Source organism: Giraffa tippelskirchi, chromosome 10 (assembly GCF_054371585.1).
Source record: "Giraffa tippelskirchi isolate mGirTip1 chromosome 10, T2T-mGirTip1v1.2.pri, whole genome shotgun sequence".
Classification (NCBI taxonomy): domain Eukaryota; kingdom Metazoa; phylum Chordata; class Mammalia; order Artiodactyla; family Giraffidae; genus Giraffa; species Giraffa tippelskirchi.
The window spans coordinates 53133991-53155659 of NC_137284.1; the positions used below are offsets into that span (position 1 = coordinate 53133991).

General features: G+C 49.9%; 1 protein-coding gene across 29 annotated transcripts in view; it reads left to right on the top strand.

The window, feature by feature from the left end:
• Positions 1 to 21669, top strand: part of GRB10 (growth factor receptor bound protein 10) — a 218313-nt gene that overhangs the window by 135093 nt on the left and 61551 nt on the right. For all 29 annotated transcript variants that reach the window (XM_081534568.1, XM_081534573.1, XM_081534560.1 and 26 more), the window contains 2 exons: positions 15504 to 15705; positions 21280 to 21421. In XM_081534568.1, coding sequence (XP_081390694.1) covers positions 15504 to 15705; positions 21280 to 21421 — 344 coding nt within the window. The remainder of the gene's footprint in view (positions 1 to 15503; positions 15706 to 21279; positions 21422 to 21669) is intronic.

Genomic DNA, 21669 nt, shown 5'->3' on the forward strand with positions numbered 1-21669 from the left:
CATTACCTCCTGGGAGGCAGCTCCTCTCTCCTGGGCATTGCAGTTCTGGGAGATGTGCCCTTCTTGGAATCGCCCAGTACGTTCTCCTGAAAGGACTTTCCCCATCCCCGAGAAATTGGCCTCTTTGTGAAGCCAAATGCCCTCTACTTCACTGTCTTGTGTTACATAACTGGGATTTCATTGTAAAATTCTTTCTGCCAAGTAGTGAGCACAGCAGTCCTGGGAGAGCATCTGGCCTCTGGGATCCTTCTCTGGTTTAGGTAGTTCAGTGACTCTACCAAGGCTGTTTCCGTCCGAGGACTCAGACTGTCCTCCATGCCACGTCAGCTGCCCCTGTGTCCCTCACCCCTCTTGTAAGATGCTCTGTTGGGATTGAGGTCATCCCCTCCGTGAGGAGCCCAGAATCCCCTCGTCCCCTACCCCAGAGCTCGTTTTAGCTTCTTCACAGAGGAAACTATTTTTCCAGTGGCAGTGAAAGAAGTTTCATCTCTTCCCTTGCAACTTTGTATTTTGCACCATCATTCTTTTCCAGAGTGTATTGCCTAGGACTATGTTATGTTCAGGTGGCAGAATTCTTGTCTGTTTTGTTAATGTTTGTATTTCCAGTTGCTGGAGCAGTGTCAGAGATACAGTGGGTGCTCAGAAAATGTTTGTTGAATGAAGAGAAACATGGGTTACAACCTGAAGGAAATTTGCATTTATGGAGATGAATTCTCAGAATCATAGAGAGTTAATGTTGAGTGGGATCAGGATCTCCAGGTGTCTAATTTATCTTTAAAACTTTGCCCAGTTTGTGAGTACAATGCCAGTGAGTGACAGACTTTTGGACTGGGACCTGGATTTTCCGTGTTCAATTCCAGTGTTCTTGGATTAATATTTTTAGGATTAATGGAGAATGGGAACCTTGCAGAATGACAAGTTATTGCATCATTTCTTGCACCCAGGCTTCTGCCTGATTTATGATGTAATAGAAGAATTGGGAATCAAAACCAAAAGGCTCAGAAGAAACGAATCATTAAGGCAGGCTTGAGAAAGATACAATTAATCATTTGTGTAATATTTTTTATGTTTCTCTTCTCCCCACCCCCCACCCCTCAGTTGTCCTCTTAGGAAAAATAGAGATTGCACAGTGGAATCTGTATTTTTTTTCTGCAGTTTGTAGCTCCAGGCCTTGCTCCTTGCTTGGCAGGTTAACTTTTTGGTGCAGAGCCCAAACAGTCTTAAAAGACCTGAAAGAAGCTTATGTGATGTCCAGGCCTTTCCTGGCAGCAGTGTAGCAGGATAAAAATTCAAGAAAGAAAGGAAACTTATACTCTTTTCAGGGAAGATCAGAGGCAAGCCCTTGAATGTCAGTGAATGGGAACACTGAGTGGAATGAGTAGCTTTCCTTGTTTTCTTGATTTATATTTTGGATACACTCATTCTGCAGTTCTCTAAGACACAGATTGAACGAGTGCATCTCATGGGAATCAGAGTCTAGAATGATTAATCACTCATCACTCTTTTGCTTGTCTGCTCTGGTGGTAGAGCCGATGTGTCCGGCTGCCAGGATGTCTATATTTGACTTTTTATGTGCCCCGGGGACTGTGACACATCTTGCCCTCTGCGTGTCGCAGCCTTCTGGGTGTAACACACCTGATGGTGAGACACAGCCTGGCCTTCTCCCTGAGAGTCACTGCAGTCAGCATCCAGGCCCCTTCCAGCTGCTCCAGTGAGACGGGTGAGGCCTGGCTGTGTGGAAGGATGCAGACTGGCTGTGTTTCTGTATGACTGTCTGTTCAGCCTCTGTTGATGGCTGGGCTCTGCATGAGCCTCTCATAACACCAACAACCTATTGGAGGATGTGCACAGATACAGTTGAATACGTACCCGTCGCAGTCCACGGCATTACTGGAGAAGTGTACACATATGTACTGAAGCTTAGTGTTAATTGGAAAGAGGAATTCAAGTTTCATGTAACTTAGGAAATGAATGAACCTTCATGAGCCAGTCTCCCTGACCAGTCACCCAAGAAGCCAGCTCCAGGGGCCCCCACATGGCCCTCAGCCTCCACGGCCTGGGCACATCCCAAATCTTATTTTACCTCCTGGCTGGGTCCTCCATCTCTTAGATGAAATATTTCTCTTCTGAGATGGACCCTGGCCTCTTCTCCACACTAAACTCCTGGCCCCGCTGGTCACCCTGAGCCACCTGCACGGGCCTCCATCGCCCACCCCTGTGATGGCCGTTTCTTTCTGCTGGTGGAGGAAGTCACACGCGGGCAGACAGGGAGCAGTAGGGGAGTGGCTTTCTGCTGGGGCGAAGTGAGGACCTCAGGTGTGCAGAGTGGAGGCCAGGGAGCATCTGTCCGCCAGGGGCGGGGCTGGAGGCTTTGGGCCCGCAGGGTGTCCCCTGGCTGTGTGTTGCGGGATGCAATCCACAGTGCCTTGCCTATGAGATCCAAGTACATGTCATTGGTTCCATGCAGGCAGGTTTAGGGTCGAGAACTTCTTAAAGGCGCCCAAGTAGGTTAGCCAGAAAAAGACCTTAAGTGACCATATTGTAGTTCAGTCGGTAAAGAATCCGCCTGCAATGCAGGAGACCCAGGTTTGATTCCTGGGTCCAGAAGATCCCCTGGAGAAGGAAATGGCAACCTGCTCCAGTATTATTACCTGGAAAATCCCATGGACAGAGGTCCCACGGTCTACAGTCCATGGGGTTGCAAGAGTTGAACACGACTTAGCGACTAAACCAGCACCATTTGAGAATATTAAACATTCCAATTTTAAAAAATGCTTTTACTATTATTTTTATATTTATATTATTATTATTATATTTTTTTGTGTTAAAACATGCCTAACATAAAATCACCATCTTATCCATTTTTCAATATGCAGCTCAGTAATTTTCAGTAAATTCACCCAGTGCATCTATCACCACTGTCCATGCCCAGCACTCTTGTCACTTACAGAACCAGAATTCTACCCCCAGTAAATAATTGCTACTATTCCCCGCCCCCAGCTCAGTCACTGGCACCTGCCATTCTGCCTCTTATCTCTATGAATTGGACTGTGTGAGTTTCCTCCTACAGGTTCGATCACGATCATTTGTCCCTTCGTGCTCACTGGCTTGTCTCACTCAGTGTGATGCCCCCAGGGTTCGCCCACGTTGTAGCGGGTGTCACTTTCCTTCTGCTTTAGTAATAAGCACGGTCTTGTCATGTGGCTCAGCCACATGCGTTTGGTTTATCTGCTCATCGATGGACTTGAGGACTTTCTCACCCTCGGCTCTTGTGCATTGTGTTGCTCTGAACACGGACGTATGAATATCTGTGAAGTCTCACTTTCCATTTTTAGGGAGGTGTGTACCTGCTTTTACTTTTTAAAAATGGCTCATAGAAGAAAAAACAGGTTCTGTCTAAATTCTTTGATCTAATTATTGAAGCTTCTTAATTGAATATTAATAGACCCAGATTTTTCATTGCAAGATGAGCACTGAGGTATACCTGATTTGTGTTTCTCATCCTCTCCTTTTTAAGATTTTTTTTGCTGTGGACCATTTTCAGTCTTTTTTGAATTTGTTGCAATATTGCTTCTGTTTTATGTTTTGATTTTTTGGCCATGAGGCATGTGGGATCTTCACCTCTTGACCAGGGATCGAACCCACATCCCCTTCATTGAAAGGCAAAGTCTTAACTACGGGAGCACCGAGGAAGTATCCCCTCCCTGCCCTGACTCCCTTGTTGATTAGACTGAGACAATGATAGTTGCAAACAAACTAAAACCATTTTCTATATTGAGCTCTAATTCCAGTTTCTTTGGCCACCCAGCCTCAGAGTCAGATATATTTTCAAGTGTAAATACCCATTTCTGATTTAAAGTAAGCCTTGTTCATGTAGAAAATTTTCAACTGGAGAAGAAAATGAGTTATAAAAGAGGACAATGACCCAAGCTGCTTTAAAACCACTGCCCAACGTGGTACCATTGCGTGCGTTTAATTTTGCATCAGGAAGTGCCAGCTGGTGGAGTTTCTGGCCCCGGGTGAGTCGGTGTTGTACTGAGACCCAACTGATGGATCCAGGAGGAGTCCCAACAACACCTCGCCAGCCTGACTGGGGCAGGGGGCAGTGTTTCCTTCAGCTGTAGTCACCCTCGTGTGACGCCTAGTATAGTCACCTCACCCCGGGATTCTTCCCCCCCTGTCCAGGGCTGGCTCCTCATGGGGCTGAGGTGTTGGGAAGGGACACATAGGACATAGAGAATCCAGGGGCTCTGGGAACGGCTGGCAGTTCTCCCCAGAAATGTCCAAACTGACAGGCTGACTAGGACCAGCCTGCTGCTCTGCCCGCATCCAGTGAGGCCCAGGTGTGGGGACCAGGGCCATATCTGTTGGAGTGGGTCACCAGACTCTGTCCATTTTGGTCTAAAGCTTTGCTAACATCTCCCTTGGGCTCTGGGACCAACATGGGGCTTACTCCACTCATGTCCCCTCAGGAAGGTGGGAGACAGACAGCGTGTCTGCCATCCGTCTCCTTTGGTCAAGTGTGGAAAAGGATTTGTGACACTAATGAAAAAGCAATGATCCCACGTAGGCTCAGTGTCATCCTAACAAAGGGACAGTTCCCGCTTTTGCTTTTGTACATCATCAAAAATTAATGTATATACTACTTTGTGTCTGCACTTGTTTTGTAGCAGCTGCTATCATGACCTGGTTTATCCGAGTTTGCAGGTCCCTGGCTTAATTTCATTTGCTGTTGTTCTCATCGGGTTTCCGCTTTTCCCATTTACACCAAAGAAATACCGCTAGAGCATTAGTCCATGTTTTAGAGGAAGTTCTCAAAGTCCTGAATTTTGGGAAAAAGTGATGCTTGCTGAGACTTACCAGGTGGGCAGAGGAGCCGTGCTCAGGTGCCAAGCTCTCAACTAAGAACCCTGCTTGTGGGGTTCGCCTGGGCTGAGTTCCCAGGACCTGGCCTTCCAGGAGCATCACAGAGTGGCTGCTGTGTAATTGGAATAAGCACTTTGATGTTTTTGAGATACGAGATCGGAGTTCTGCTGTGGGCTTTGTCTCCTGCAGCCAGGGGACCTTCACTCCCCTGAGCACCAGATTATTTGCCTCACTGCTAAAGAGCTGATATTATACCTAGTGTTTTGAGGATTAAACAAGCCAGCGATGTGAGATGTAAGGGCACGTGGCCAGTGCAAATTCGCTAACTCAGGATGGCACTGCCCTCTATCGGGGTGGGAGGAAGAGGCGATGCAGGAGGCTTTCCCGGGGCGCTCACCCCGCTGTGCTGGGAAGGGGGGTGCAGCATGCTGGGAAACAGGTTCACGGAGCAAACAGGAACCCACGTGACACGTGTCCGAGGTCTGCTGTCAGATGTTGCAGGAACTTCATTAACTTGACTGTCCCATGCCCAGATGGGGCTGTAATCCTCAAGGGTGGGCTGTGTGCCAGCAAGGAGAGGACCCAGTACCCCTGGGTGCTGCTGTAGGCTGTGCGCCAGCGGGGAGGGGATCCAGTACACCCGGGTGCTGCTGTAGGCTATGCACCGGTGGGGAGGGGACCCAGTACTCCTGGTGCTGCTGTAGGCCATGTGCTGGTGGGGAGGGGACCCAGTACACCCAGGTGCTGCTGTAGGCTGTGCGCTGGCGGGGAGGGGACCCAGTACACCCGGGTGCTGCTGTAGGCTATGCACCAGTGGGGAGGGGACCCAGTACTCCTGGTGCTGCTGTAGGCTATGTGCTGGTGGGGAGGGGACCCAGTACACCCAGGTGCTGCTGTAGGCTGTGTGCTGGCGGGGAGGGGACCCAGTACACCTGGGTGCTGCTGTAGGCTGTGCACTGGTGGGGAGGGGACCCAGTACACCCAGGTGCTGCTGTAGGCTATGTGCAGGCGGGGAGGGGACCTAGTACACTGAGGTGCTGCTGTAGGCTGTGTGCTGGCGTGGAGGGGACCCAGTACACCCGGGTGCTGCTGTAGGCTGTGCGCCGGCGGGGAGGGGACCCAGTACACCGGGGTGCTGCTGTAGGCTGTGTGCCAGCATGGTGGGGACCCAGTACACCTGGGATGCTGCTGATGGCATAGGAGTTCTGGATTTCGGGTTTCTGGGATTGCTGGAATCCTCACCTTCCCTGAGGGGGGTATGATTTTAGCCACTCATCCCTAGAATTCTGATTTTTCTCCATCCATGGTTAGCCCTCGTGCATTTAGGGAGCCTAAGATGGAGGCATCTGGTCCCATCACTTCATGGCAAATAGATGGAGAAACAGACAGACTTTATGATTTTGGGCTCCAGAATCACTGCAGATGGTGACTGCAGCCATGACATTAAAAGACGCTTACTCCTTGAGAGAAAAGTTTTGACCAACCTAGACAGCATATTAAAAAGCAGAGACATTACTTTGCCAACAAAGGTCCATCTAGTCAAGGCTATGGTTTTTCCAGTAGTCATGTATGGATGTGAGAGTTGGACTGTGAAGAAAGCTGAGCGCCAAAGAATTGATGCTTTTGAACTGTGGTGTTGGAGAAGACTCTTGAAGAGTCCCTTGGACTGAAAGGAGATCCAACCAGTCCATCCTAAAGGAAATCAGTCCTGAATATTCATTGGAAAGACTGACGTTGAAGCTGAAACTCCAATACTTTGGCCACCTCATGCAAATAACTGACTCATTCGAGACGACCCTGATGCTGGGAAAGATTGAAGGCGGGAGGAGAAGGGGACGACAGAGGATGAGATGGTTGGATGGCATCACCGACTCAATGGACATGAGTTTGAGTAAACTCCAGGAGTTGGTGATGCACAGGGAGGCCTGGTGTGCTGCGATTTATGGGGTCGCAAAGAATCAGACACGACTGAGCGACTGAACTGAACTGGACTGAAGATGGAGGGATTTGTGCAGCTGCGGTCTTGTACAACATCTCCCCTGGGGTCAGAGCAAAGAGAGCCTGAACGTGTAGCCCCAGGCAGAGATGGAGCCCAGGGTCCCTGCAAATGCAGTGGCCTCTGGGGTGGAGGAGCCCAAGGCTCTCAGGACTGGCTAGTTCCCTTCATCCTTCTGCCTCTGCTCCCAACAGTCACTAACCCATGAGCAGCGCCCATAGACTTTCTCATCTGTGTCTGTGTTACTGTGCGTGCTCAGCCATATCCAATTCTTTGCAATACTGTGGACTGTAGCCCACCAGGCTCCTCTGTCCATGGGATTCTCCAGGAAAGAATACTGAAGTAGGTTGCCATTTCCTCCTCTAGGGGATCTTCCCAACCCAGGGATCCAGCCTGCATCCTCCTGCATTGCAGGCAGATTCTTTACCTGCTGTGCCATTGGGGAAACTCATCATTTCTTGATGGTACTGAATCTGAGTCACCACTGTAGACACTTAAGCAATCCTAAGGGGTGGTGCTTCTTTAGACGGAATGCATGCGTGTGTGCTAAGTCGCTTCAGTCGTGGCTGACTCTTTGTGACCCTATGCACTGTAGCCCACCAGGTTCCCCTATCCGTGGAATTCTCCAGGCAAGAATACTGAATTGTGTTGCCATACCCTCCTCCAGGAGATTTTCCTGACCCAGGAATTGAACCTGCATCTCGTTTGTCTCCTGAATTGGCAGGCAGGCTCTTTACCCTGTCGCCACCTGGGAAGCCCCTTAGATGGAATGTGAAGGTGGAAGTCGCTCAGTTGTGTCTGATTCTTTGCAACACCGTGGACTGTAGTCTGCCAGGCTCCTCTGTCCATGGAATTCTCCAGACAAGAGTATTGGAGTAACCATTCCCTTCTCCAGGGGATCTTCTGAACCCAGGTCTCCCGCATTGCAGGCAGATTCTTTACCATATGAGCTATGAGGGAAGCCCAAGAACACTGGAGTGGGTAGCCTTTCCCTTCTCCAGGGGATCTTCCTGACCCAGGGATCGAACCGGGATCTCCTACATTGCAGGCGGATTTTTTTTACCAGCTGAGTTACCAGGGAAGCCCTTAGATGGAATATGTAGACCTAAACATGGCTTTGAGGAAAGCTGGTTACAGATTGCATGAAAGCAGGGGATCACTGGTCTGCGTAGTTTGCATTATTGACAGAGTTGCCTGGTAGATGCTGGCTCTCTCACTTGCTGTGGAGTGCTATAGGGAGGGTTCTGGATGCAGTTCCTAGTAACAGAAGAAAGTGCCAGAGCTCTCAAGGAACCAGGCACACAGCTAAATATGGTGCATCCTTCCTGAGCACACAGTCCTGCATCTGGCTTAGGAAAAGGAACGACTCCCAGCTATCAATACAGATTCCCCAGCATCAGCAGATTGGAAGGGGTGTTACCATGGTCACTCTGTCTAACTGGATTGGTCCCAGGGTGTGTGTGTGTGTGTGTGTGTGTGTGTGTGTGTGTGTGTGTGTGTGTGTGTGTGTGTGTGTGTGTGTGTGTGTGTGTGTGTGTGTGTGTGTGTGTGTGTGTGTCCAGTTTCATGTGGAAGGGGTGTTACCATGGTCACTCTGTCTAACTGGATTGGTCCCAGGGTGTGTGTGTGTGTGTGTGTGTGTGTGTGTGTGTGTGTGTGTGTGTGTGTGTGTCCAGTTTCATGTGGAAGGGGTGTTACCATGGTCACTCTGTCTAACTGGATTGGTCCCAGGGTGTGTGTGTGTGTGTGTGTGTGTCCAGTTTCATGTCACCAGCTGACCCTGACGATGCTCTGGGTGATGGTTCCAACCACATGGCCTTCTGAGCACCACAACTACCCCAGAAGTGCAGGCAGCACTTTTTAGAATATGTCTGATCCTAATGAAAAAAATACCATGCAAGTTCTTACAGTTTGTTAATCAATTTGTTGACCTGTATTTGTCAGTTAATACACATTGAATTTGGCAATTACTGTTGTCTGCAAGGGTAGAGAGGAAAAAAGCTATTTTGTCCCAGATGTTGTGAAAATGTTTCTCTTGTTAACACGGAGAACATCAGGAGTTGTAGATCACTCCAATGCTGTGTTTATATTTATTTCCATGTGTATGTGGGACAGACTAAAAGGGTTTTTATTTCCTGCCTGTCCATACTAACCACTGAAATGAAACACTGTTTTGTTTTTTAAGTGATAGGATTTGGGAGTTCCACTTGTATTTTTGTTTGGAGTTGTGGTTAGGTGATTTGCTTTTATATTTGCTGAATACCTTTAAATATCATGATCAGAACAGAAAACAATGCTCTAGACAGCTTTAATGGTGAAATACTAGATTTTCTTATTCTGCTTACTTGTGTCCAATCAACTCTACATATTAAAAATTAAATACATGTGACTGGAATTACATGAGAATTGAAGATGAACTGGTGTGAAAAAAAGGTATTTCAGCAGCGTGTTGAGTTATATTTGTACAAGATTTTAATTGCTTAGAGGTCAACAGAAGTAACTCCTGGGGAACATGGTTTAAGTTGAAAGTGCTTTTGCAGGCCACACCTTTAGTTCTTGTCCAGGTAGAAATGGGTTAGAACTTTGGCCTTTGCACATGTCCTGGGGAATTTTCAGGTACAGTGCTGTCAAGAGAATTATCCTTTACTTCTCTTGCTGAGTATTTTGTTCTCAGAATTACTCCAAGTGAATCTCCCACCCGATTTACTGGAGCAGCCCACTGTCGGGAAGACAGTGTCCTCACTAGTTAGTTATCAAGGGTACAGCTCAGGAATGGCCAGGGGAAGAGATGCGAAGGCAAGATACCTGGGAGGGGGTGGAGCTCCCTGCTCTCCGGGTCACCCTCTCAGCACCCCACCTGCAACCCAACCTGGAAGCTTCTCAGGGTCCAGTCCTTTAAGGTTTTCATAGAGGCTCACCACACAGGCATGATCAGTGAAATCCTTGGCTATTTTTGTAACCGCTATCCCTTCTCCCCTCCCTGGAGGACGTGGGTGGCGCTGAAAGTCCCAGCTCTCTAATCACACAGCTGGTTCATCTGACAACCAGTCTCCATAAGGTGGCTGGGGGCTTGCCAGAAGTTAGCTCATTCACATAAACTCAGGTCTAGGTGAAAGGGGCTTGTTATGATTAACAAAAAACACTTGTTTAACATTTAGTAGTAGCTTGGAAGCTATTTCAGGAGCAACAACAACAGAAGACCAGATATAAGAAAAGATGCTCCTCCCCTTACTCTTATCACTTAAGAAATAACAGGGATTTTAGGAGCTGCATTCCAGGAACCGGGAACCAGGGAGGAAGACCTATATATATATGTTCTCTTATCGCAGCCTCCAAGTGCCATCCATGTTTTCCTTCTCACGGACAAATCTCCTCTTATTTAAGGCTCTGTCACCCTCTGGGGTTTTGGCCTCGTAAGAAGTGGGTGCCCCACCCACCAGCTCTCCGTTACTGCAGAGCACGTCTTACAGATGAAAATGGGGAGGGATTGCTGCCTGTGGGCGGATGCTTCAATGGGTCCATGAAGAAAGGGCTGGAAGGATGCATCTTGTACTCAAAGTGCAAACAGCATTTCTTTAAGGTGCCAAAATGGTTTTGTTAAGTGGATCCAGTGTCATGTTAACTATCTAATTAAAGAAGCCACCAGAGGGTGCTGTGAACCAAGCAGGGGGCAGTGAAGCTGGTGGGGGCAGCCAGGAGGAGGTTGAGGAATACCAGTCAGGTCCTCACGTGACTCACTCTCCCCTCTGCCTGCATCCTGGCCTCTTCCTGGCTTGGTGTCTGGAAGACATCCCCTGGAATAATTTATTAGTCCGAACATGAATTTGGTTCACTGAATTTGTACTCATTTTAGACCTCATTGCGCCTCCGTTTGCTAATGACACTGAGACCAGATATATCTATGAGTTTACAATCAGGTGATCAACTCAGACATTTGGAACAAAAGTCAGTGCCCAGCTAAGGACTGGGCTATTTAAGGAAGGAAAGTAACTATTAATAACTTGATTTAAACCGTATTGTATGACCTACATCTGTCCAGTAAATATACCCTCAAAGATCTGCATGGAGTGAAATTTCACGTATAAAATGGTTTTTCCTCCCCCTTGCGGGATTTCTTTCAGAGGTCCTGGCTCACAGAAGGTATTTTGGCCTCAAGTTAGCACCGATAACAGTCCTTTACAGAAGTGTCTACTGTGTTGATGCCCTGGTGTTTGATTCTGCCACTTGCCTGACCTGTAGGAAGGCTTCCTCATATGGCTGAGTGCTGACCCCCGGGGATGCCTGCAGGCGGCAACACGTGTAGGAGACATGGGCCATGTCCCTTCACAAGGGACTGGGTCATGAAACGTTCAAAAGGACTGAATGTCAATCCGGAAAAATCTCAGTGTAGTTATTTTTTTAAAAGTACCATGGCATATGGCCAAGTGTCCTCTTTAGAATCAATCCTTTAAAACCCTTGTTTGGAAGATTTAATTGTTGGTCTTTATTAAAGTTGGACAAAGTTTAAGTAAAATCAGACAACCCAAAGTGACTTTATTATCTAACCAGACAAAATGCTATTCATAAGTGACCCTGGAGAGAATTTTGAAGTCTGTCCTAAGATTAGGATATTTTATTAGACTTTTTTACTATAGTTGCTTTAAACAATGTTGTGTTCATTTCTGCTGTACAATGAAGTGAATCAACCATAGGCTCACATATATCTGCTCCTTCTTGAACCTCCCTCCCCCCTCCCATCTCATCCCTCTAATTTATCACAGAGCATCAGACCAAGCTCCATGTGCGATACAGCATCTTCGCACTATCTATTTTACACATGGTAGTTAGTGAGTATATGTCAGTGCTACTCCCTCAATTCGTCCCACCCTCTGCTTCCCCCACTGTGTCCACAAGTCCATTCTCCACATCTACATCTCTGTTCCTGCCCTGCAGATAGGTTCATCAGTACCCTTTTTTCTAGATTCCATGTATGTGTGTTAAAGAAACAATACTTGTTTTTCTCTTTCTGACTATTTCACTCTGTATGACAGACGCTGAGTTCATCCACATCACTACAGATGACCCAATTTTATTCCTTTTTATGACTGAGTAATATTCCATTGACTATATGTACCATGTGTTCTTTATCCATTCATCTGGGCTGTAGAAAATAGGCAAGTTTGAAATATGCCAGTGTAGGGTCTATTCATGAAAATTGTAACCAACTAAGTATATTGTTAAATGATTGGCCTGGGTCTAATAGATCCACAGTTGAATGTATTCTATTAAAGTAGAAATCAATTTTATCAATAACCAACCTCAGAGGAGAGATAAAGCACTTGAAGGGCGTGCATTGCACATACACCTTTTACCTTTGTGTTTACCATTTTACCTTTATATTTACTTTGATGTCAGAATCACTGTGTGTTCCTGAGAGCACAGTGCCCTGACTGCACGGAGGGGTGCCCAGGAAGGACCTGGCTGGTGGGGGAAGGAGCAGAGAGGAAAGGACAGGACCCTCGGAGGACTTCCCTTGGTGGGCACAGCCAGGGGGTTTCAGAAATACATTGTTTTTCAATCACTAAGTCGTTTCAGAAACATGTAAGGAAGATAACTTGAAGGAACATCTACTTAAGGGGATAAGGCCTTTAATTTTCTTGGCAGACATCTGTCAGAGAGTGAGAACACTATTCCTGTTTGATTTCTAAAGCAACATGAAAGCCAGGAAAACAGTGGCCTTTGTGTTCTGGTGGATTTCCTCCCCATGCTAATCAAGTAGGCTACCCCGCTCGTAATGAAATGCCGTCCGATCCCCGTTGTGCTCCCATGCTGCCCATCCACGCCAGGGCCTCCCTTCCGTGGCAAAGGCCACTGCCCACAGCAAAGGCTGTTTCTGTAATTCCAGTGGACTTGGCATTTCATCCTATTGATTCTGAAATGGTTCGTTAAGATGGAAATCCTGAGTTATTAATAAGGTGAGGGTGGCACGTGGACTTAATGTTTTACAGTTTGAGATGAGCAGCAATTATAGATCAGTTGCATGTCAGTAAAGATGAGTGGCCTCCATGATGGACACATTCTAGAACTTTACAGAAGTTCCAATCTGAGAACTCCAGTACAACGTACACTTTGACTTATCAGATGCCTAGCCAGCCAAGGGCTCCGGAAACAGCAGCAGAGGTCTGCTGATAGAGGTGGCTCTGTTTAGGCAGCCATTGTCCAGTTGCCAAATGCTGCTTCCTAGTTTACGCATGAGGACCTAAGCCCACTGGCCATGCAGGGTCCCCTGCAGGCGTTTTTCTGATTTGTCCGGGTCCTTCCCCACCTGCACCAGCTTCCTGACCCCCAAGATCTGTGCAGAAGCCCTGCCTGCTGACTCCCACGTTCTCCCTTGTGATGGGTTAATTTTTATTTCATGGTTATTATTAATTATTGTTTCAGCATATTGTCTCTTTAATATCTGGCTCTGGGATTGATATTGGACAATGCACTCCCTCCAAGCACCCTCCTTCTCCCCCAGTGCTGCTCCATTCACCCTGCCTGGACCACTGTCCTTGGCTCCAGCAGGACTGCACGCTCATCACAGCTCTTTCAGCAGCCTCCTGCCCATCTTTCCTTCTATCTGTGTGTCTGTCTGTCCTCCTTGGGGTCCTGTCTGCTGCCTGTAGTGTCTTGTCTGGTCCAGGCCCTCCCCAGACCCCTCTTCTGGGCACCACTGCCTGCAGAGTAAAGGAGGCTGTTCTGCGGCCTTCCCACCTCTGCCTGGGTCTCCCCGTGCCTGCCCTCCATCCCCCAACTCAGCCTCCTCCAGCCTGTGCCACCCCACCACCAACCCCGTGCCCTGTGGCTTCCACGCCTTCTAGAAGCGCTTTTATTGTTCCCTTGGTTTGTTTCTGTCTCCTTGTGCCCTCCTGCCCAGTGAGACAGCGAGGCTGAATGAAGGAGGGAGCAGAGAGGCAGGGGAGATCAGTGTTCTGAAAAGATCTGTGAATTCATTGATCAGGTGTGCACCTGCTGAGGTCATCTTGACAGTTGCAAACTTGTTTTCAGGTTCCCTCCTGGTGTGATCTGGGGCAAGTTACTTGCCCACTCAGCCCCACCATCTCCCCCACCCCACCCTGGACCAAACTCCTCGGCTGTTAAACCAGATTAATAGTCACTGCCCTATTGTTTTGTGAGGAGTAAATGACATAGAGCAAATAAATAGCATGGATTGAGTGTTTACCCTGCTCCAGGCTCTGTTACAGAGCGGATAATAACCCACGGACGCCTCATGCCCACCTGCAGGCCAGGTACCCCTGTGAGCGCAAGTCAGAGATGCAGGCATGAGAGATGGAGACCTGAGACCAAGACCTGGCCCTGAGCCATCATGGGCAGGGCAGGGCCGGGGCAGGCTGCCTCGGTGTGGTGAGGCCTGACTGTCCAAGGCCCTAAGCTCTGGTTTGTTCCTGGGTGTCCCCCGGGTTGTTGGGAGCAGATGGACTGTGAATCGAGTGACGTGTGACCTGCTGCATTAGAGGCAGCCCCAGCTGTGTTGGCCGCATTGTTAAAAAGTGACAGGTCTGTGGGAACTGAGCAATCGGGATGTGGCTCTGCTGCATTTGGGTGCTCATTGTGGGGAGCTGGGCTTCCTGGTGGAGCTAGTGGTAAAGAACCCGCCTGCATGCAGGAGACTTAAGAGACGCACATTCAGTCCCTGAGTAGGGGAGATCCCCTGGAGGAGGGAATGGCAACCCACTCCAGTATTCTCGCCTATAAAACCCCATGGACAAAGGAGCCTGATGGGCTGCAGTCCATGGGGTCACAGAGTTGGATATGACTGAGCGACTGAGCACGATGACTGAGGAATTGGCATGCACACCTGTGGAAGCTGTGTCCATTTCTGTGGGGGTCCTCGGTCTTATCTCCACTCACATGATGAGGGGCTGTCTGCTTTACCCAGAGCCCTCAAATTCACATGTCACTGTCATCTAAAATGCTGGTGGAGCAGTGTCAGCCTCACTGACGCACAGCATCACCTGTCGGAGTCCCTCGTGCTCATCTCCTTCTGGCATTTTCTGTGGTCCTCTCTCTTCATCAGCCTCAGGCCTTCTTGTACAAGGACAGGTTTCCTCTTGTTCTCAGGCGCCCAGAGCCCTGCAGGCACGGGTTTCACCGGCAGCCACCCTCGGAGCCCGTCCGCCTCGGGTGCGAGCCTGCTGGTGGCCTCGCAAGGCGAGCCTGTGGTCAGGGTCGGATGCCCCCCGCTCCCATCTCTCCGCTTCTTGTCTGGAATTTCGGGGAAGGGAGAAGTCCTGATTGGCCTTGTTAGGGCTCCGTGTGCACCTGGGATCCACCAGCTGGGGTTGGGGCAGAGGGTCCAGGCTGTGTGGGGCTCCCCGACCCCAAGGGACATGTGAGCTGAGCAGATGCCCTGAGAGGGTCTTCTGTGCAGACAGGAAGTGCAGGTGGGCTATCATTACGGGGTTGCTTCTGGAGGATCAACAAGTAATACACGTAACACATATGGGTCTTCACAGAAACCTGTGCTTATTTCAGTTACCATCCTCCGTCTGCTCCTCATATTTTAGTGTCGTGAGTTTTGGAACCCGGTCACTAAGACACCCGCCTGGCCGTAGCCGCTCACTGCTCCTGACGCTTGTCTTTCCCTCTCAATGCACAGAGGACGACGTGGACCTGGAGGCACTGGTGAATGACATGGACGCATCCCTGGAGAGCCTGTGCGCAGCCTCGGAGACGGCGCCCCTCCTGCACAATGGCCAGCACAGCCGCGGCCCGACCCCCGGAGCGAGGGTCCTGCAGCCACAGGCAGCCCCGAGGCAGAGGGTGCAACGGTCCCAGCCTGTGCGCATCCTCGCGGTCAGGTGGGCCCCCACCCCTCGGGGGCCAAAGGGTGGGTGGTGGGGCTACGGTGCCGGGCTCTGCTTGGCAGACCCCTTCTTTCCCTCTGTCCAGCAGGGCCGCTGGGGGTTGGACCTGGTACCCAGTTCAATTCAGATCACTTTTATGAGCACCTGCTCTGTGCCAGGTCGGTGGGGTATGCAAAAACACCGTCCAAGGACATTATTGTGTTAGTTGCTCCGTTGTACCCAACACTTTGCCACCCCATGGACTATAACCCGTCAGGCTCCTCTGTCCATGGGATTCTCCAGGTAAGAATACTGGAACAGGTTGCCATTTCCTTCTCCAGAGGATCTTCCCAACTCAGGAATAAAACGCAGCTCTGCATTGCAGGCAGATTCTTTACTGACTGAGTCACCAGGGAAGCCCAAAATGAGTGAACAGCCAAGCAGTCCCTGGAGGGCTCTCAGACCTCACTGCCCAGCATAGGGCCTGGGGACACCTGATCACATTTCCCAGGGGCTGAAGTGGAGAGGCTCAGCCTTCATGGAAAGGACTCTGGGGAGTGGAGGAGACCTCCCTGGAGGAGGCTGTTTTGCTGAAAGTTTTCACTTTCATCTCAGGTTCAAAGGATTTGTTAACAAGATAAGCTACTTGTTATATACATAAATAATACCAGTATTTATTAAAGAATTATCTAGCTTACTTTCAATACACTAACATTAAAAGAGCAGAGAATACATCACCAAATTGGGTTTTGACCAACATCCAGACTTAAACAGTGCTGGGAATTCCCATGTCACAGCACACCTGGAGTCCCAGTTGGGAAAAGGTCCCAGGCAGCACGTCTGCTCCCTGGGTGAGACTTCAAAGATTGCAGTGTGGGGTTCCCACTTATAATCCTAGGATGGATTCAAACTGATATTATCATCAGTCTGTGAGCAAATTGCAGCTCTGGTTTCATCTCAATGCTGTTTGTTCTGTTGTGTATTGGAATGTAGTTAAGTCTGGGGCTAGGTTGGCCAGGAACCCTGCCCCTACCCCGGGGCTCAACAATCTCAATATTCCTTCCCCATCTTACCTATGGTGCTGCAAGTCTTGCACTCACAGCAGGCCCATCACTCACAGTCACTCCCAGTCAGGGCAGTATCCAGGCAGGTTAGAAGCAAGATCTGAGGTCTGCTCTGGTTTGTCTCTGAAGCCTAAACAAGACTGTTCATTTAATTTCCCTAACAGAGGCAGACTTCTGAACTGGGTGTTGAAGGGGAAGTAGAAACTAAGGGATGGAGGTAGAGACTTCCTGAGCAAGAGAGATGATCCCTGGTGTCTAAAGTGGCCAGGCCTCTCCTTTTTTGTGACTGAGTAATATTCCATCGCATGTGTATACCATGTTTTCTCTGTCTGCTCATCCATCACTGGAAACATGGACAGTGTTCTCAGTAAATAGAACCCACAAAGAAGGACCATTACTATGTGATTGCACTTCCACGAGAAACCTGAAAGTGTCAGGAGCGAGGACGCAGGTAGTGGAGAGGGTTGCTAGAGGCTGGGGTGGAAATGGGAGGTGCTGGTGGGAGGGTCCAGAGGGGCAGTCTGACCTGGTGGACAAGGCCTGCAGACATGCTGTGCAGAGTGACCTGAGTTAGCAGCCAAGGGGTTCAGGTCTTGTGTGACATGTTTGTATTACATGCACACAAGATGATAATAATAAATAAGTGAAGAGGGTCGGCGTGAATGTCTGGAGATGGTGGCCAGACCATGGTGACGGGTCACGGCAAGTTCTTATCTCTAAACTCAGCTAGTTGTACACATGGACTACACGCGGGTTTGAGCGTCTGTCAGAGCTCCAGGGGTGGATTAGAAAAGAGATCCCGACAGGTGGGGTGAGATCCAGAGCCTGCAGGAGCTACTCCCAGGGCAGAGGTGGGAAAAGGCGAGTGAGGCTGGAGTTGGCTTTTGCAGGTCATTGCGGAAGCCTCGGTTCATGGGTGAGGGATTCGGAAGCTGTTTCAGGGATCAACCCGGAGTGGTGCTGTCCTAACCAGGAGTGGTGGAGGAGGTAGAAGAGATCTGCCAGCTCCTGGATTTGGAGGGGGTGGGGGACGGTGTCAGGGGCACCTCAGCTCTGTTTCTGCCTGGTAAGGGGGAAACATCAGGGCCAGTGGTTGTGAAGTGGAGGTGATGGAAGACCTTCCAGGCAGAGACTTCTGTGAAATCCAGCAAACAAGCTCTCTGTGACCCCCACCCAGGCCCCTTCTGGCTCTGGTGGGTTTTCAGGTGGGGGTAGGTAAGAGGGTGACACCTCTGCCTCTCTGGGCTTCTAGGGGAAGGCGTGCAGGGTGCTGTGTCGTAGGCATCTGTTGACTGGAGCATCTTCTGGGTCTCCTTTCCTTTTGGGGAGGGAGCTTTCCCTCTGCTTCCAGAAACTTCTGTGAGCCTTCTTTCCAGCCCAACATCTAAGTCTTCTGCAGCCAAATGATTCTTTTGCTCAGGGCGGCTAAGTCTGTCTCAAGAAGGGGAACAGAGTAAATACAGAGCTGTCTGCAGGCGAGGTACAGCAGCCTGGGTGGCCTGGGGTCCTGCCCTTTGTCACACCCATCCTTCCAGAGTATGGACCGCTTTGCTCCCTCCACCAGCACTCCTGTGTTTTGAGCTCCTGGTGAGCTCAGTCTGGGGGGAGACATTCTTTTCTCCTCTGAGCTTCTCTGGGTCTGGACATGTGACGGCCTTGGGGAGGCCCAGGAGGAAGGAACAGCAGCCGTGGTGATGGTGCCTTAGGCTGGACCAGGCAGAGGGCAAACGCGGTACAGGAAGGCCTGGTTTCCTGCCAGCTAGCTGCCCAGGACCCTTGCCTGGGATCCTGGCCATGCTTGTCCCTCTGCCCGGGGGTTGTGGGTTCTGAGTCCCATGGGACAGATGGGCTCAGGGTAGGAGGCATGCCCCCTGCTAGAGAGTGGACACTGGCTCCAGGCCAACCTTTTCTCAAGTGGTATTTCTCTTCCTTTCAGTCCTATTGTTTCTAACCGTCAGGTGCATTTTTAAAAATAAGATGACCAATATAGGATGCCCAAAGCCTCATTTTGTAAATGGGTCTGCTGAGGACTTCCTGTGTTCACTGAGCACCTCTTGTGTGTGCTACACCCCTCCTGTGTATAAGTAGCTAATGGAACGATCACTGCAGCCTTACCAAGGGGGTGGTGTGGTGGCTTCTCATTCCCAGGTAAGGAAACTGAGGCACCAGGGGCAGTGACTTGGCGCACACCTGGTGGGTGGGGACCCTGGACACAGACCCATGTGAGGGCTTGAGGAAAAGTCTGCCAGCTCCTGGATTTGGAGGGGGTGGGGGCAGAGTGTCGGGGGCACCTCAGCTCTGTCTCTGCCAGGGAGGGGAGAGGTTGGGGACACAGTTGTGAGGTGGGGGTGATGAGACTGTCACACTGCTGGAGAGAGCTCAGAGGGAGACAGGTGCTGAGCAGAAGCTGGAGACAGTGCGGGAGGAGGGACTGTAGTGAGGGGAAGGGCCGGGGGCGTGTTCTCACCTGGCCAGGTGGACAGGCAAGGCCCCACCCTTCCTCCCTTCCCTTACCTCGCGCCCTGCATCTCAGCTCCACTAATACAGCTAATCATAGAGGGATGGATCCCATGGCCACAGGCCTCTTGAATGGAATTCTTTTCAGTTACGTCTAATATCCCTTAGTTTTTTGCTTTGAGTGATGCTTGTGAACTACTATAAAGGAAACACGGGACTTAAAAAAAAAAATAATTTATTAAGGTAAAATGCACGTAGCATAGACTGAATCACCACATAGTACATGTTCGGTGGCAGTTAGGGCACCCCCAAGACTGTGCAGCACCCCCACCCCCATCTAATTCCCAAGCATCTCCCTCCAAGACCCTCTAGCCCACTGAGCAGGGCCCACGCCTGCCCTCCCCACAGCCCTTGGCAGCCATCCATCTGCCTTCCATGCTGTGGATTGATCTGTTCTGGATATTTTTTACAAATAGAATTGTAAAATATGTGGCGTTCTGGGTTTGACCTCTTTCAGTTAGCATCATTTTCCTAATAAAGATTTTTTTTTTTTGCTTGCATATGTTTATTTCCTAGCTGAGTTCTTCTTTTCCTGTTGCAAATAACAAGTCAGTCTCATGTGAATATATGCTGTTCTATCAATTTAAAATTTTTAGCATTTCTTTAGTCCATATAGATATATAGGAAGGTATTATCATCTTCATTGTAGCAGATGATTTTATTTTTAAGGGTAGTTTTGGATTGCTAGCAAGTGTTGAGAGGCAGATGCAGAGACTTCCCACATATTCCCCATCTTCCCTTCCAGCATACACTCAGCTTTCCAGCATGCATCCACACCAGGCAATGCCTTTGCTGTACCAATAACCCTCAACACCATCCATCACCCAGAGCCCCTGCTTCCACCAGGGCCAGCTCATGGCAATGTGGATTCTATGCTTTGTGGACAAATGTATGATGACATGGGTCCAGTTTTAGAGTATTGTATGGAGTCATTTCACCACCCTAAAAAACAAAACTTTTAAAAATGCTTAAACAACCTCATCAAGAGAGAAGCTTTGTGAACAACTAGGATATCAGAAAGCCAGCCTCTTGTGCGGTTATTCAAAACAAAGTCAAACATTCTCTGGTGAGTCACTGGTTTTCAGAAATTGGGGGCTGGGAGGTCCTGAAGGTGACCTTGGCTGCACGCCCCTCCTCCACTCTTGCTCTGTGGATGCTCTGCCACCATGTGGCTGCTACAGAGGAGTGGGGTCTCTTAACAGTTAGCGTAAGCTACCTGGCACGTGGCCCAGTGATTGTAGAAAGCTGCTAAGTGCTGCTAAGTCGCTTCAGTCGTGTCCGACTCTGTGCGACCCCATAGACGGCAGCCCACTAGGCTCCGCTGTCCCTGGGATTCTCCAGGCAAGAACACTGGAGTGGGTTGCCATTTCCTTCTCCAGTGCATGAAAGGGAAAAGTGAAAGTGAAGTTGCCCAGTCGTGTCCGACTCTTAGCGACCCCATGGACTGTAGCCTACCAGGCTCCTCCATCCATGGGATTTCCCAGGCAAGAGTACTGCAGTGGGGTGCCATTGCCTTCTCTGGATTATAGGAAGGGTTTTCATCTATTCCATCTATGTGCTGAACTTTTTCATCTTGCAAATCTGAAACCCTGTCCCCAGTAGAGACTGACTCCCCGCCCCCCGTCCCCAGCCACCACCCTCCACCCCCTTTCTGAGCGAGCTGTTTCAGGTGGTTCATTGCAGTGGGGGCCTGCAGGGTCAGTCCTTTGCACCGGGCTCATGTCACTCAGCAGGGTGTCCCCACGGGTCACCTGGATGGAGCCTGTGTCAGAAGCCCCTTCCCGTGGGGGCTGTGTGACACCCCACTGCACACTGATGCCACGTCTTGTCATCCACTCGGCGGTGACTCCCACCTGCGGATGGTGGCAAGCTGTGCAGGGTGTGGCGTGGGTTCAGGTGTCCAGACACCCTTCTGTGTCCCTCCCACGGGTTTCTGGGCAAACCCCCTGATGTGGGCTGCAGGGTCCCAAGCGCAGCAGCTTCTGATGGCCGTCATCTCTCCCCGCAGGCGCCTGCAGGAGGAAGACCCACACTTGAGGACCTCGTCGCTGCCAGCCATCCCCAACCCCTTTCCCGAGCTCTGCGGCCCTGGGAGCCCCCCTGCGCTCCCACCCGGCTCCTTACCTCCTGGCCCGGCTGCCGCGAAGCAGGTGAGCCCAGCCTTGGTTGGAGCACCAGGCCGCTCGTGGGTGGGGTAAGGACGCACGAGCTGGCTCGTGGCTTAGGGAGGAAGGGAGGGAAACTGGGATCTTCACTCTTCGTTCTTCTCCTGTTGCTCCCACACTTGTCACCTGGCAAGGCTTTTTTAATCTGTTAGCCAAAATGCTGCTTAGGTCTGGGAGGTTTTTAGAAACAACACTTAGGACATTTTAGATATTTACAGGTTATACAAAGAGTC